The 13,273-nt window shown below is 45.6% G+C and overlaps 1 protein-coding gene across 1 annotated transcript in view; it reads left to right on the top strand.

Annotated features, from left to right (window-relative positions):
* The first annotated feature begins 8,266 nt into the window (after positions 1-8,266).
* DDX18 (DEAD-box helicase 18) overlaps positions 8,267-13,273 on the top strand; it is a 24,876-nt gene continuing 19,869 nt past the window's right edge. The window contains exons 1-3 of the mRNA XM_019522522.1: positions 8,267-8,396; positions 8,741-8,919; positions 11,628-11,787. Of these exons, the coding sequence (XP_019378067.1) occupies positions 8,282-8,396; positions 8,741-8,919; positions 11,628-11,787 (454 nt within the window). The 5' untranslated portion in view covers positions 8,267-8,281. The remainder of the gene's footprint in view (positions 8,397-8,740; positions 8,920-11,627; positions 11,788-13,273) is intronic.

Consider the following 13,273-nt stretch of genomic DNA (forward strand, 5'->3'; position numbering starts at 1 on the left):
TTTTGCCATTTCGACCCTGTTTCAATGTTTTGCCCATAGGATATAATGGGGAAGGTTGAAACAGGCTATAACTTTGTCATTTCTGGCCAGAATTGGATGAAACTTGCAGAAATGGTAGCCCCTTCTGAGGGCATGATATGTGCCAAGGCTCAAGCAGATAGGTGCAGGGGGTTCAGAGAAACTGCACCCCAAAGTCTTGAGAGAAAAACTCATGTCGTGTATATGTTAAGCCACAGCAGGGTCAAAGCTGCAGGTATGCTAGCCCCTCTGGAGGCCACAAAGCCTGCTAAGGGGCCTGGGACTCTTCATCCTGAAAAAGAGAAGGCTGAGAGGGGACTTGGTAGCAGCTTACTGCTACATCAGAAGCGTATATCTAGGGCTCGGTGAACAACTGTTCACCAGGGCACCCTTGGGGACAACCAGAAGTAATGGTCACAAACTCCTGGAAGATCGTATCAGGCTTGTTTCAGGCTCAACATTAGGAAAAACTAGTTCACAGCTAGGGTGTCCAGACTGTGACCATTACTCCTATGTAATGAACATGAGCCGGCAGTGCGATGCTATAGCCAGCAGGGCCAACAATACATTGGCATGCATCAATTAATGCATCTCCAGCAAAACCACTGAAAGAAGTGATTCTCCTGCTCTTCAGTCCTGCTGCCTGATGAGAAGCAGCAGTTGTACAAGCACCCATGTCATGAATTTTGCCTGTCAGCAGCTAGGGGTGCAGGGCCGCAGAACCCCCCTGCACCTATCTCCTTGACAGATGGCAGGCTTAGTGGCCATAGCAGGGGCCTAGTAGCCAGGCCTGCAGTAGTTTCCCCTTCCCTGTGCCCCAAGACAGACACAGTTGCACAAGCACCTATGTCACACCCATAGCCTGTCAACAGCCAGAGATGCAGGGCCCCAGAACCCCTGCACCTATCTCCTTGAAATTTGGCAGGCCTTGTGGCCTCAGCAGGGGATAGCACGCCTTCAATTTTGACCCTGCTGTGGCTTAACACATACACATTACACAAGTTTGGCTCTAAAGACTTTGGGGTGCAGTTTCTCTGAACCCTCTGCACCTATCATCTTGAAACTTGGCACACTTTATGCCCTCATAAGATGGTACACCTCAGGCTACCATTTATGCAAGTTCTATCCAAATCTGGCCAGAAATGACAAAGTTATAGGCTGTTTCAACCTTCCCTATTATAGCCTATGGTCGAAACATTGAAACAGCGTTGAAACGGCAAAATGTTTCAACTTGCCTTGTTTTGTTTTGAGGCTGTTTCAACCATATCTGTTTCATTTCAATTTTGCTGTTTCGACCTTGAAACAGGTCAAAACATCATCGAAACAAAACTGGTGGTGAAATTTCACACAGCCCTACTAGTCAATGTAGTAAACTACTTATGTATATGATTGAAATCATTGAAATCTGTCTTTAATGATAGCCCTGAGAAACAAAGCAATGACATCAAATACATATCATTCCAAAAAACTGATTTATCTTCAGAGGTAGTCTCTAACAAGAAAATTTCTTTGAATGTATATGAAACTCTTTCAGTCAAAAACATAAATTCCCTACAAACCTTCCTGCAAGATCTTTTGTGCAGAGGATATGAGACATTTTTTGACAACAGCTCAATAGCTGTTTGTGAAAATCCTATTGTTAGTAACGATTGCCTGATATGAGACAAGCAATTAGGAATGAATCTATTGGACAGAAATGAGACACACATGCCTGGGGGAATTTATATGACGTCTAACAAATGCCCCAACTTCAAAGAAAAAAATATTAACAAGAATTAGTGGTTTAGACTAGTGTCTGGACCTGTCACCAAAGAATTATCGATATTGCCTACTCCTGTTTCATGATTTTCACCATTGCTGTTTGAATAACAATCAAAAAGAGACAGAAAGCAACTAAACTTTAAACTGTAGCTCTCAATCATGCTGGATATAGTAATCTCAAGAGTGGTAGCATGGGGTATTGGAGGGTGGCTCAGCTTCCTCATTGTGAGGTTCATGGCGCAGAGTGAGTAAACTGGATATGACCCTTCATAGCCTTCTCACAAATGCTGTAAAAGCTGTATAGTCCTACCCTTAGGCCTTACAATGCTCAGTGCTGAAGGAGCTAATATTTAGGTGTCTAGCCACCAAGGATGCCTACAAACAGTCAAGCTCCTACTCTAACTTATGGCACTTTACATAAAGCGCCATGAGTTCGAGCCCACTCCCCCCACAACAGGTGGTCGTCTTTTGGGTCAGAGCGACGGGCAGCGGAATCAAGACTGCCTGAATCTTCCCTGGCCATCAGGCGGGGGCACTCCAGAAGCCCAGAAGGAGGTTCCTGAACTACCTCCGTCCACACCCCACCTCTCCACCGAGCTCTGGGGCTGTCAGCTGGGCTTTGCTTGGGGGTAAGAGAATAGCATGGAGCTGCCAACTGGGCTTTGCTTGGCCTGAGCTGGAGGGAGGCGGGCATGGAACAGAGCCCCCTTGCCTTGCTGCACCCTGCCCCAGCTACCCTGGCTGGGGTACCAGGGGGAGCTTAACTGGGTCTGTGAGGCAAGGGGGCTCTCTTCCATCCCCCCTCCAGCTCAGGCCAGGCAAAGCAGGCAGCTGCTGCTGCTGCCACTCTTAAGAGACCCAGCTGGAGCTGGTGGGGAGGGGCAGGGTGGACTGGAGCCTGCCCTGCAAGCCTGGTCCAGCTCCCCACAATACCTCAGCTGGGGTAGCTGTTGGGGGGTGGGGGAAGATACGAGGCAAGGGGCCTGTTCCACCCCTCCGCTCCAGCTTAGGGCCAGGCAAGCCGGCAACTCTGTGCTGCTCCATTCTCCCTTCCTCCCCACTGAAATCCCCATATCTGAATGAAAAATTAGCCCTTGAGGGAACACAAGTTCCCTAAGTCACTCTAAAAAAGAAAGCTTTAATCCAATACCTTATTTGATGATGAGGATTAATTTGTTGCACAATTGGTCATTTTAAATGTGCTTTGTAGCTGTGCACATGTTACATCATGGCTGTGGAATGCTTTCAGAGTCATATCACATGAAAAATGTCACTTCCATCTGCACCCCATGTGAAATGGGGTCCCTATTTTCAAGAAAGAGAGGAAGGAGGATCCAGGTAACTATAGACCAGTTAGTCTCACCTCTATCTTTGGGAAAAAATTATTAAGGATCACATTTGTCAGTGTCCAGTGGGGAAAGCAATGCTAAAGGGCAACCAGCACAGATTCATAGCAGGTAGATCCTGCCTGACTAAGCTTGTTTCTTTTTATGACCAGGTCACAAAATGCTTAGATGCAGGAATTGAGGTGGATGTCATCTGCTTGGATTTTAAGAAGACCTTCAATACAGTATTTCATTATATTCTCATAGACAAACTGAGCAGCTGCAACGTTGGGTGCATGGAAAATTGGCTTAGGGATCACACCCAGAGAGTGGTGGTGGATGGGTTGGTATCAACCTGGAAAGATGGGGGCAGTGGAGACCCACAAGGCTCAGTCCTTGGACTGGTGCTGTTCAATGTCTACATCAGTGATTTGGATAAGGGTGTAGAAAGCACTCTGTCCAAATTTGCTGATGATACCAAATTATGGGGTAAAGTAAATGCACCAAAGGGTAAGGAAAAAATCCAGGCAGATATGGGCAGGTTAGAAAAGTGGGTGGAACAGAGTAGGATGCAGTTTAATAAGGACACATGCAAAGTGCTGCATCTAGGGAGAAGGAATCACCAGCATACTTACAGGCTGGGGAATGACCTTCTCAGCAATACAGCTGTGGAAAGGGATCTTGGAGTCACTGTTGACTCCAAGATAAACCTGAGTCGTCAATGTGATGAAATGATCAGTAAAGCCAACCACACTTTATCGTGCATTAGCAGGTGCATGACAAACAGGTCCAAGGAGGTGATACTTCCCCTTTTAGGTGGCACTGGTCAGGCTGCAGTTGGAGTACTGTGTTCAGTTTTGGGCACCGCACTTCAAGAGAAATGTGGACAACCTTGAGAGGGTTCAGAGGAGGTCACTCATCTGGTTGGGTGCCTGAGGGCAAAGCCCTACAAGGAGAGATTGAGGACCCTGGATCTCTTCAGCCAAGATAAGGTTGAGAGGGGATCTTGTGGCCGACTACAAATTCATCATGGGGCAGCAGCAAGGAATAGGAGATGCTCTGTTTACCAGGGCACATCTTAGAGTCACTAGGAACAACAGCCACAAACTGACAGAGAGCAGATTTAAGTTAGATATCAGAAACAACTTCTTCACGGTAAGGGTGGCCAGAATCTGGAATGGGCTTCCAAGGGAGGTGGTGCTCTCCCCTACCTTTGGGGTCTTTAAGAGGAGGCTAGACAGGCACCTGGCCAAGCTGGGCTCCCTCCACTTAACATTTGCAGGCCTAAGACTTCTCCTCAAAGTAGGCCTCTAAGCCCTTTCTTTTAAAAAATAATGAGTGTGCTAATCTTTTTACTCAAAATATGGCCAGAGGAAGTGGTGATGCCCCACTTTAAGCCAGTATTTCTGCAGACAGAGAATTAATCCAGGGAAAGCTGGATTCAATTCCCTCCTTTGCCTCAAAAAATTCAAATCCATGTGTCTCCGGAAGGTGCCCTTAATATCGATCAGCCTACAACTATTCTGGAGCAGGAACAGTCTAGGTTTTTCTTGTTTAAATGTTTCTACTTGTTCAGAAAGGAGAGTAAGCACAATTATATACCTTAGTAGTTAAGGCACTCACCAAAATAGCGAAGTGAAATAATATTTATCTGGAGCTTTTGTTCAGGTCATCATCAAATTCCAGTCAAGACCTTTTGGAGTCCAAAGCCCAGGAGTATTTTGATGTGTTTGTCAGTTCAGTCTCATCCCAGTTTTACTGCTACACAAAAATGGGGGGTGGACCCATCTTTTTGAGAGCAGAAACTGAAAAACTCAAGTGAAAAGTCATGTAATTTCCGTAAGCAAACTTATTTTCTACAATTCCGGTTGTCTTAGGTCACTTTTCTGTGTACATGCCTCCTTCCTTCCCTGCCTCTTTTATATCCTTTCCTCTCTTGAAATTCTTGGCATAATGGATTCTAAAGATTTCTTGAGGAAGATGTCTGTGTTTGAACAAAAAAAATGACAAGACTGAATTTATCTTGTTCAGTATGGAAAACTTATCAACACTTAGTGATTTTGTCTAACACTGGAAAACTGAATATGGCTACTCGAACCTGTCTATGAACCCTTGTGAATATGTCGAATAAAATTCTTGCGCTCCCAGCATTGGAGGGTCAGGCTAGCCTTTTTAATGTCCATCCCAATTATTCACAGGAACTTTCCGAAGCAAAAATTAAAAAAGGAGACTTATTTGACCAATCTGATTTCAAATTCAAGAGATTTTTTTAGATGTTATAATGGAATAAATGTTCTGAAATTAACATCAGGGTTCTGCATGGTGAAATTAATAATTCACATTATAGTAAGATATTACGGGTTGATAGTTATGTTGCGTGTAATGCTTCAGGTTTCCGAGAGTAAGTAGTGATGGTTGGGTTACGACAGCAAAGCCTTCTACAATAGCATTCCTGTACTCTTTGTGCCATCTACTGGTTTAAAAGTGCCTATAGTCAACTGTATTTCAATTTTTTGGCATTTCTTTAGAAAAGGGTAGGGAGCCAAGGCAGCAAGATGACATTACAAGAAAGGTCACGTTATCCATTACTAGAACCGAAGAGCAGCTGGGAAATCCAGCTGGCCAACTGGAAAATGCTGTGTAATAAAAATCCAGGAACTCATGCCCTGGAACAGATAGACTCTAAAATTTGGCCTGCTGTCTGAGGACTGGCTGGTGAAAGTCCAAGAGATTTTTGTGTTATGTCTTCCCATCACTAGGTACAGACAGCAAAGCAGATGGTTACTAAAGATCCCATGCTCTAGCAAAAGACATTCACTGAAGATATGTTCATGTCCCTTCTTGGCATGGTCAGCATCTGGGAGTGAGTAATCCTGGCAGTTTCACAGATCCTTAGGATAGTAAGTTAGGGATCAAATGCCGTCTCTGCACTACAATTTCACAGATACTACTGCTAGTGGAGCTATACCCATCGGGAAGCAAAGGTCTGAAAAACCCTAGTATAGACATAGCCTGTGTCTGTTCACTGGCAAGATGGTAAGCCAACATAGCAATAGCAGTTTACCCCATCTCACTGCTGCAGCTGTTGCTGCTCTGACCAGGTTTTCTCTGTGCATAGGAAGAAGCAGTAATATGTTGCCAATAAGAGGCATAAATAAAAGTTTCCCCTGGAGCCCCTGCATTACTGTGTGAAATAGGGCCATGTGTACTCACACAAATGAATAATGAGGGACTGGAGCATATACTGCTTTTTGCTTCCCTATGTGAATTAAACATTTGTAATCAAGAGAAGCTGCAATACCACCAGGAAAAGGGGTTTCCAGTAGAGGCAGTTTCTGCAGGAGGTTTATACTCTTTCTAAAGATGTAATACAGCACATTGATCATTCCATGTCATCTGAAAGTCATGTAGTGTCAGGGCATTGTGGGTTGAAGTACATGCATGGCATATTTGTGCAGCACTGGAGGACAGGAGGACACATGTCTGTGGTGGGGCTCCTATGTGTGAATGATATTGGTCTGCCTGTCTCTGGTGAGGGTTACTATTTGTGAAGAATGGTGTGTATGGGCAGTCCTCAGACATATGACAGAATTGGTTCCCGAAAACCAGGTCTTAAGTTGAAACGTTGTAACTCAGAACCAATTTTCCCATAGGAAACAATGTTATAAATGTGGGATTGGTTCCTGAACTAAGGCCCGATACCTTATATTCACCAAAAATAACCCAGAATTTTGTACTCAATCAATTATAGATGAGCAATACAGCTACATTCATGTATTCGTATTGTAAAAAGCAATGATATTGATTTGGAAAGGTCTTCTTTAAGGTGACTTTGCTGGAGTTTTTGAAGGGGTCTTGGTTGGAGTTTTCTCAGGAGTCTCGGCTGCAGGTTGTTCTGGAGTCTCGTCTGCTTTCTTAGAGAAAGTGCCCTAGGAAGTTTGGACAGATGTTCTCTGGGGAGAGATGGGCGATGCAGCAAACTTGCTTGCTGGCGTGTCCTCGTGTTCAGTCAAGCATCATCACGTGGAAACTGACCTCAGAAAGTCAAAACAGGGTGTCGATTTATAAACGCTGTCAGCACTGTTCCTTGCAACTCAAAACCTTGTAAGTTGAGGATTGCCTGGACATATCTCCACGGTGCAGTGCTGTCAGGAATCCGGTACAGGCACGGTGGCCTGATGTGAACTGCACCTGACTGCAGCATGTGTCCTGGTGTGAACTGTGCGTGACTGCAGCATGTTTCCTGGTGTGAACTGTGCGTGACTGCAGTGTGTGTCCTGGTGTGAACTGTGCGTGACTGCAGCGTGTTTCCTGGTGTGAACTGTGCGTGACTGCAGCGTGTTTCCTGGTGCAAACTGCGCGTGACTTCAGCATGTTTCCTGGTGTGAACTGTGCGTGACTGCAGTGTGTGTCCTGGTGTGAACTGTGCGTGACTGCAGCGTGTTTCCTGGTGTGAACTGTGCGTGACTGCATGTTTCCTGGTGCGAACTGTGTGTGACTTCAGCGTGTGTCCTGGTGTGAACTGTGCGCGACTGCATTGTGTGCACGGGTCCCCATGGCATGGCTCAATGCATGTGTACAGCGGGTTATGTGCACACATGCATTTTCCCTCTCCGGGGTGTAAATGCAGCCAAGTAAGAGGTATCGAATACAAAGAGAGTTGCTTCTCTGAGACTTTTGCCCTGCCACACCTTGGTTATACGTGTCAGGGTGTCTTTAAGCCTCCCTCGCAGGCATTGCCTGGGCTGCACCAATGCTGCAGCTGACACCAAACCCGGACCGTCTCGCCCCTCCACTCGGGATCAGACCGGCAGCCAGATTTGGGGTCAGGGAGGACTTTCACCCACCTGATCCCACTGGCACAGCCTGGGCAGGGACTGTCTTCCTCTGCCTGGCATCTCTCGAGCGGGCTGCCCCGCTTTCCCTGGCCCTGTCTGGCTATTTTAGGAAGAGTTTTCATTGGGGCTGGGCTGGATGGGGCCCTCCCACCGGCATGTCACCCCCCTGCTGGGTGCTGGGAGCAGCCACCCTAGAAAACCCCACCCTCTCCTAAACCTGCAGGCGCCGCCGCCGCGCTGCCTCCTCCGCGCCGCTGGAGGCCGCTGCAGCCGCGCGGCGAGGGGCGCTTCCGGCTCCACTTCCGCTTCCGGTTCCTAGCCCTCGTGCGTCCGGCAGAGATGGCGATGGCGGCGAGCGGGACGCTGCCCATGCGGCTGCTGCGCAAGAAGATCCAGAAGCGTAATCTCAAGCTGCGCCAGCGAAACCTCAAGCTGCTGGCGGCCCGGCACCTTGGTAGCGGCCCCGCGGGGATGGGGAGGCTGAGGCCGGGCGCGGAGGCCAGGCGGGGCACGGGTGGTTACAAGCGGCCTGCCTACCCCCCGCTCTGGTGCTCGGGGAAGCAGAAATTTGGGGAGCTGGAGAGCGGTGGTCATGGCCGTGGCACTTCTTCCTCACCACCCAATTTCCAGCCCTGCTTTTTCTGTAACTCTGAAAATACTGGGTTTTGTTGGGGGGGTGGGAGAGAGGGAGCGAGGGATTGGAGGATTTTTTTTGCGGCGGGGGGTGGTATTTTTACCATTGCATCAGATGGATTTGCTCTTTAGACATATGTTTGTGTTGCTTTGTTCCTTTGGCAGTGGAGGCAGGCGACCCAGAGGAAGTGACAGACGAGGCCGTTTCGGAAGAAATGGCAGAGGTGGAAGCAGAGGAGGAAAAGCAGCTGCAGTCAGTGTCCAGCAACAGACAAACGGCAGAGAGGCAGAAGCCCGAGTCAAGGAAGAAAAAGAAGAAAAGGCAAATGAGCAACTCGGAAAATTGTATGTTTTCATTTTTTTTTTTTAAGGTTATTTTCGTAGTTATGGCCTATGCTTATTTAGCGGTGGCCTTAGGGTTGTTGGGGCCCTGGGCAAGAGAGTCATTTAGGGCTCGGGTGGCCATCCTAGAGGACAGTCTGGTTTTCTGCTACTCTTGTCATCTTTTGATAAGAAACTCAATGGCTTTATGGCCTCTATTTTTGTCTTCAAGAGAAAAACACAGTTAAGGAACCAGTCAGGAGAAAAATAGAGGCTGTGAAGGCATCTGGTTTCGTGTCAATAGAGAACAAAGGACAACTGGACTGTCCTCTATGATGGCCACCCTATTTGGGGCCCCTTAGAGGCTTAATTTGAAGGAACTATAACAGTTGTATAGTGGATCTTTTTAATATTCTTTGGGGGAAGTAGATAAATAGTCAAGTGTTAAAATGCAAATAGAGCCACTTCCTTGCAAAAACCACCCCCCTCCAAAAAAAAATTGTTGCAAAATTTTAGGGGCCTCTAAAGTGGGGGCTCCTGATTTGCCTTCCCCTAAGGACACCACCGGCTTATTTTTGGACTGTTTCTTTTTCTTCCTTTATCCCAGTGTTTCCCAACCAGTGTGCCAGGGCACTAAAGTGTGCTGTTAGAAATGAACAGGTGTGCTGCGTAATTTGGCCATGGGAATGAGCTACTATAAGTATGAGGATGGGGAATGCCTTAACAGATGTGCCACAGAAAAATTTTATTAATGTAAGCGTGCCTTCGGCTCAAGAAGGTTGGGAATTGCTCTATCCATATCCATCTCTGCATTCCCTCCAATAAACTGCTGGTGCGTGTAGTCTTGCCACAATTCCTACAGCTGTGCAGAGAACTGGAAGGATTCATAGAGCGATTCTTATAGGGAGTGCTGAGATTTGACAAGTTTCATCTGAGCTGTGTGCCAGACCCTGCTGTTGTGTAGCAAGAGAAGTGGTACATGAAAGTTGGAGATGAATTTCTGAATATTTGCTGAGATACTCTGGTTTGGTTTGTTGGTTTTATTTAACCAAGTTTTGAAGAGTCAGGTGTACAAAGAAGCTGAATATAATTAGTTTCTATATGCCCTGGAATGCAGATGCAATTCTGCTAAATCATAGTAGATTTATTGTTGTAGCCTCTCTTGAACATTTAAAATATGCATAGTTGGAAAAGACAGGAAAATCTGCTGAGAGATGGGACTACTGATTTTCTTACCTAGCATCAAAACATAGGAATTCTTTAATGGCAATGCTTAGTCCTTGCTAGACTCTGCTGTTTCTCAGATCTTAATGAGGCTAGGTAATAGAGGATTTGGTTTAAATGCACAACACTGAAGTAGCCTCGATAGCACTAGTCTCAGACCTAAAAAGTAGTTTTAATTCTTTAAAAAGACAGGCATAGTATTCGCAGGCCCAAATGCCAATGCTGTATAACAGTTGATTTCTGCTGCTGATTTGCCCTGAACTTACAACCTGAGTAATCCTTTCATTTGTACTTCAAGATTCTCTGGTTAATAGAGTTGCAAGGCAGTACTACTCTTAAAAGACTGAAACTTTAACAAAAATATCTCTATCTCAAATCTGTATTGCAAGACCTACCACATGAGATGTTTTTAAATCAAATTGGACAAAATTTCTGTAAAAGTACTTGAGAAATTGAACCTTACAGTTTTATAGTTGTTTACATCTTTCCCCACATGAAAACTCTGTAGCAGAATTTAATGACTGTTACTTTAGAGTTTTGCATCTCAGAATTTAATGCATCAAATTACTTTTAATGAAATACAAGTTGGCTAAGTGCAGATGTAATAAATTATATACTCATTTAAGGGAAATAACCCTTAGAATATTCATTTTGATACTAACATGTAAATATGATGTATTAATAGCAGGTGATTAACATGGTGTTATACAGCTGTTTTTCTTCTAACTGCAAGATCTATATGCCAAAAAAAAGTGTATGAAAAACAATACCGGCCTATTTGGTTCTTTTAAACATATTTTGTTTTTAATTTCTTGAAAAGGGGTTTTATATGCTCTCTTAGAAAACTTTTTAAAAAATTGTGTAGAAATGGAACTTTTGTTTCCTGTTTGATTTCTACAGTAGGCTATCTATTGATATTTTTTTTTATTTAGAAACACCTTTCTTCAACTTTTAATAGCTTATATTGTACTCTATTTGAAGTTTAAAGTAGAAGTAGTATACTACAGACATTGCTCACTGAATGCACTCATCTGCTATTGAAAGGAAGGGAAGAAACTTAACTTTTAGAGGAGAGGTTTTTATCCCTTCTGGTTGGGAATATAAATCTGAATGGAACTGACTGTTGGTTTTAGCAGGCTGCAGCAGAATGACTACTGTTGTAAATTATTCCATCTAAGCAGGGAGTTACCTTTAAAGCTTGTCTTTCTGTCCCATCAATAATCTCTGGTCCTGTCTATGCTACAAGCTTAGGCTTGATATTGCAAAGATTTGTACTGAGGTCTAGGAGAGTCCTTGGATACCTAATTTTAAGTACAGGTATAAGCCTGTGGATGGCCAGGGACTAAACCATGTTGGGAAATTTGGAGGCATGGAAACCTCGTAAGAGGGATCTGTTTATTAAGGAAATGAATTTCACAGCACAAATGTATTTATATTCTTTGCATCTCTAGTTTTATGAGCACGGTAGACTTGTTCGGTATATTCATTCTCTTTAAATAATCTTGTAGGCACAGCAACAAAAAAGATAAAGACTGAAGAACAGCAGACTGCAGAAGATGAAGAAAACAGTAAAGCTCCGGAAGTAGAAGAAAATGCACATGATTCTGGAGAGGAAGACCTGAATGAAGAGGATGCTGAAGTGCCTAGTTTACCTCTTGGTGTAACAGGTAATGTGTGTTCTGGTTTCCATATGTTCACTACCACTAAATTTAATAAGATGCAAGTTCTGAAATGTTTCCTTAGAGTAACCCAGCTGTTTCAAACTTGACTGTTCAAAGTTAGATTGTATATAAGCTGTATAGTTCTAGGGTTTTGAAAATGAATGCAGAATATAAAGCTATTTGTAGGGGTGCACTGATTAAAAAAAATTTTGGCCAGTACTGATAGCCAGTTATTAATATTAACCAGCTATATCAGCCAATACCAACCCGATTGCGGATATGCAGCCCGGCAGCGTGGAGAGATGTGTCCGACCTGTAAGTCTGTGGAGGGGAAGGGGAGTTGGGTAGGGCAGATCGGGACCCTCTTGATGAGGGAGGGAGTGGGGCTGGGGCAGCAGCAGATGCTACCCAGCTGGGGCAGAGTGGGGCGCAGGACGGAGCCACAGTCGGCTCATCCAGAGGGTGCAGGGGGGTGGGGCACACCCTGGAAGATGTATATGGGGCAGGTACCCCCTGAATTTGTGTGCAGGGTGAGGGCAGGCTGCCTGCTGCAGCCTCTTCTTGGCAGCAGTGGGCCTGGGCTGAGGCAGTACTGGGGGCGGCGGGGTGGGCAGTGGCAGTGCTGGGAGGAGGGTTACAGGGCAGGTGCTGCAACCACCCCAAAATTTGCCGTAACCCCCCTCCTAGTGCCACTGCTACCCACCCTGATCCGGCCCAGCTGCCCACCGGAAAGAGCCCAGCACAGCCCCTGGCCCCAAGCTTGCAAAGGGTAGCCCAACCTCACCCTGCACACAAATCCGGAGGACACATCCCTGCCCCCCCCCAGGGGGTGCCCACATCAGTGGGAGTCGCCCCACTCTCCTGCTGCCCTGGGCGAGCCATCCACAGCTCTGTTCTGTGCCCCACTCAGCCACTGCTGGGCAGCACCTGCCCCTACCCCAGCCCTGTTCCCTCTCTCACTGTGGGGGCCTCGATCTGCCACCTCCCCACAGGCTTACCAGCCGGATACTACTCTCCAAGCTGCTGGGCTGTACTCTTGACCATGTGCATGCTGTGGCTGTGCGCATGCACGCAGCGTTTATCTGACTCTGGTCATATCTGCCAAAAAACGCCGATTGCCATCAGTGTCAATTTTCCTTTTATCGGTGCTGATACGATATGAACCGATGTATTGGTGCACCTGTAGGTATTTGTAAACCTGCAAGTGAAATCTTTAAAAGCTTTTCTTTCACTTGTTGGTGTGTTGTATATTAATGCTTCTGGTTTTCTTTTTCATGTTGGATTAATGAACGTATGGGGCACTAACCCTCATATAAGACAAACTGCTGCAGTAATTGCTGGCAATAAAATAATATGAAACGTTTATAAGTGGCTTGACTTGTATACTCCAATATTAAGCAACTATTATTCAGCGAGTTAGTATGTATGTTAAGGGGCTTTGGTTACACCTCCTCATTTCACTCTTGCTTTAAACGTTTTCTTAAGTAATTTT

This window comes from Gavialis gangeticus, unplaced genomic scaffold (genome assembly GCF_001723915.1).
Source record: "Gavialis gangeticus isolate Ggan-Ray unplaced genomic scaffold, GavGan_comp1, whole genome shotgun sequence".
NCBI lineage: Eukaryota > Metazoa > Chordata > Crocodylia > Gavialidae > Gavialis > Gavialis gangeticus.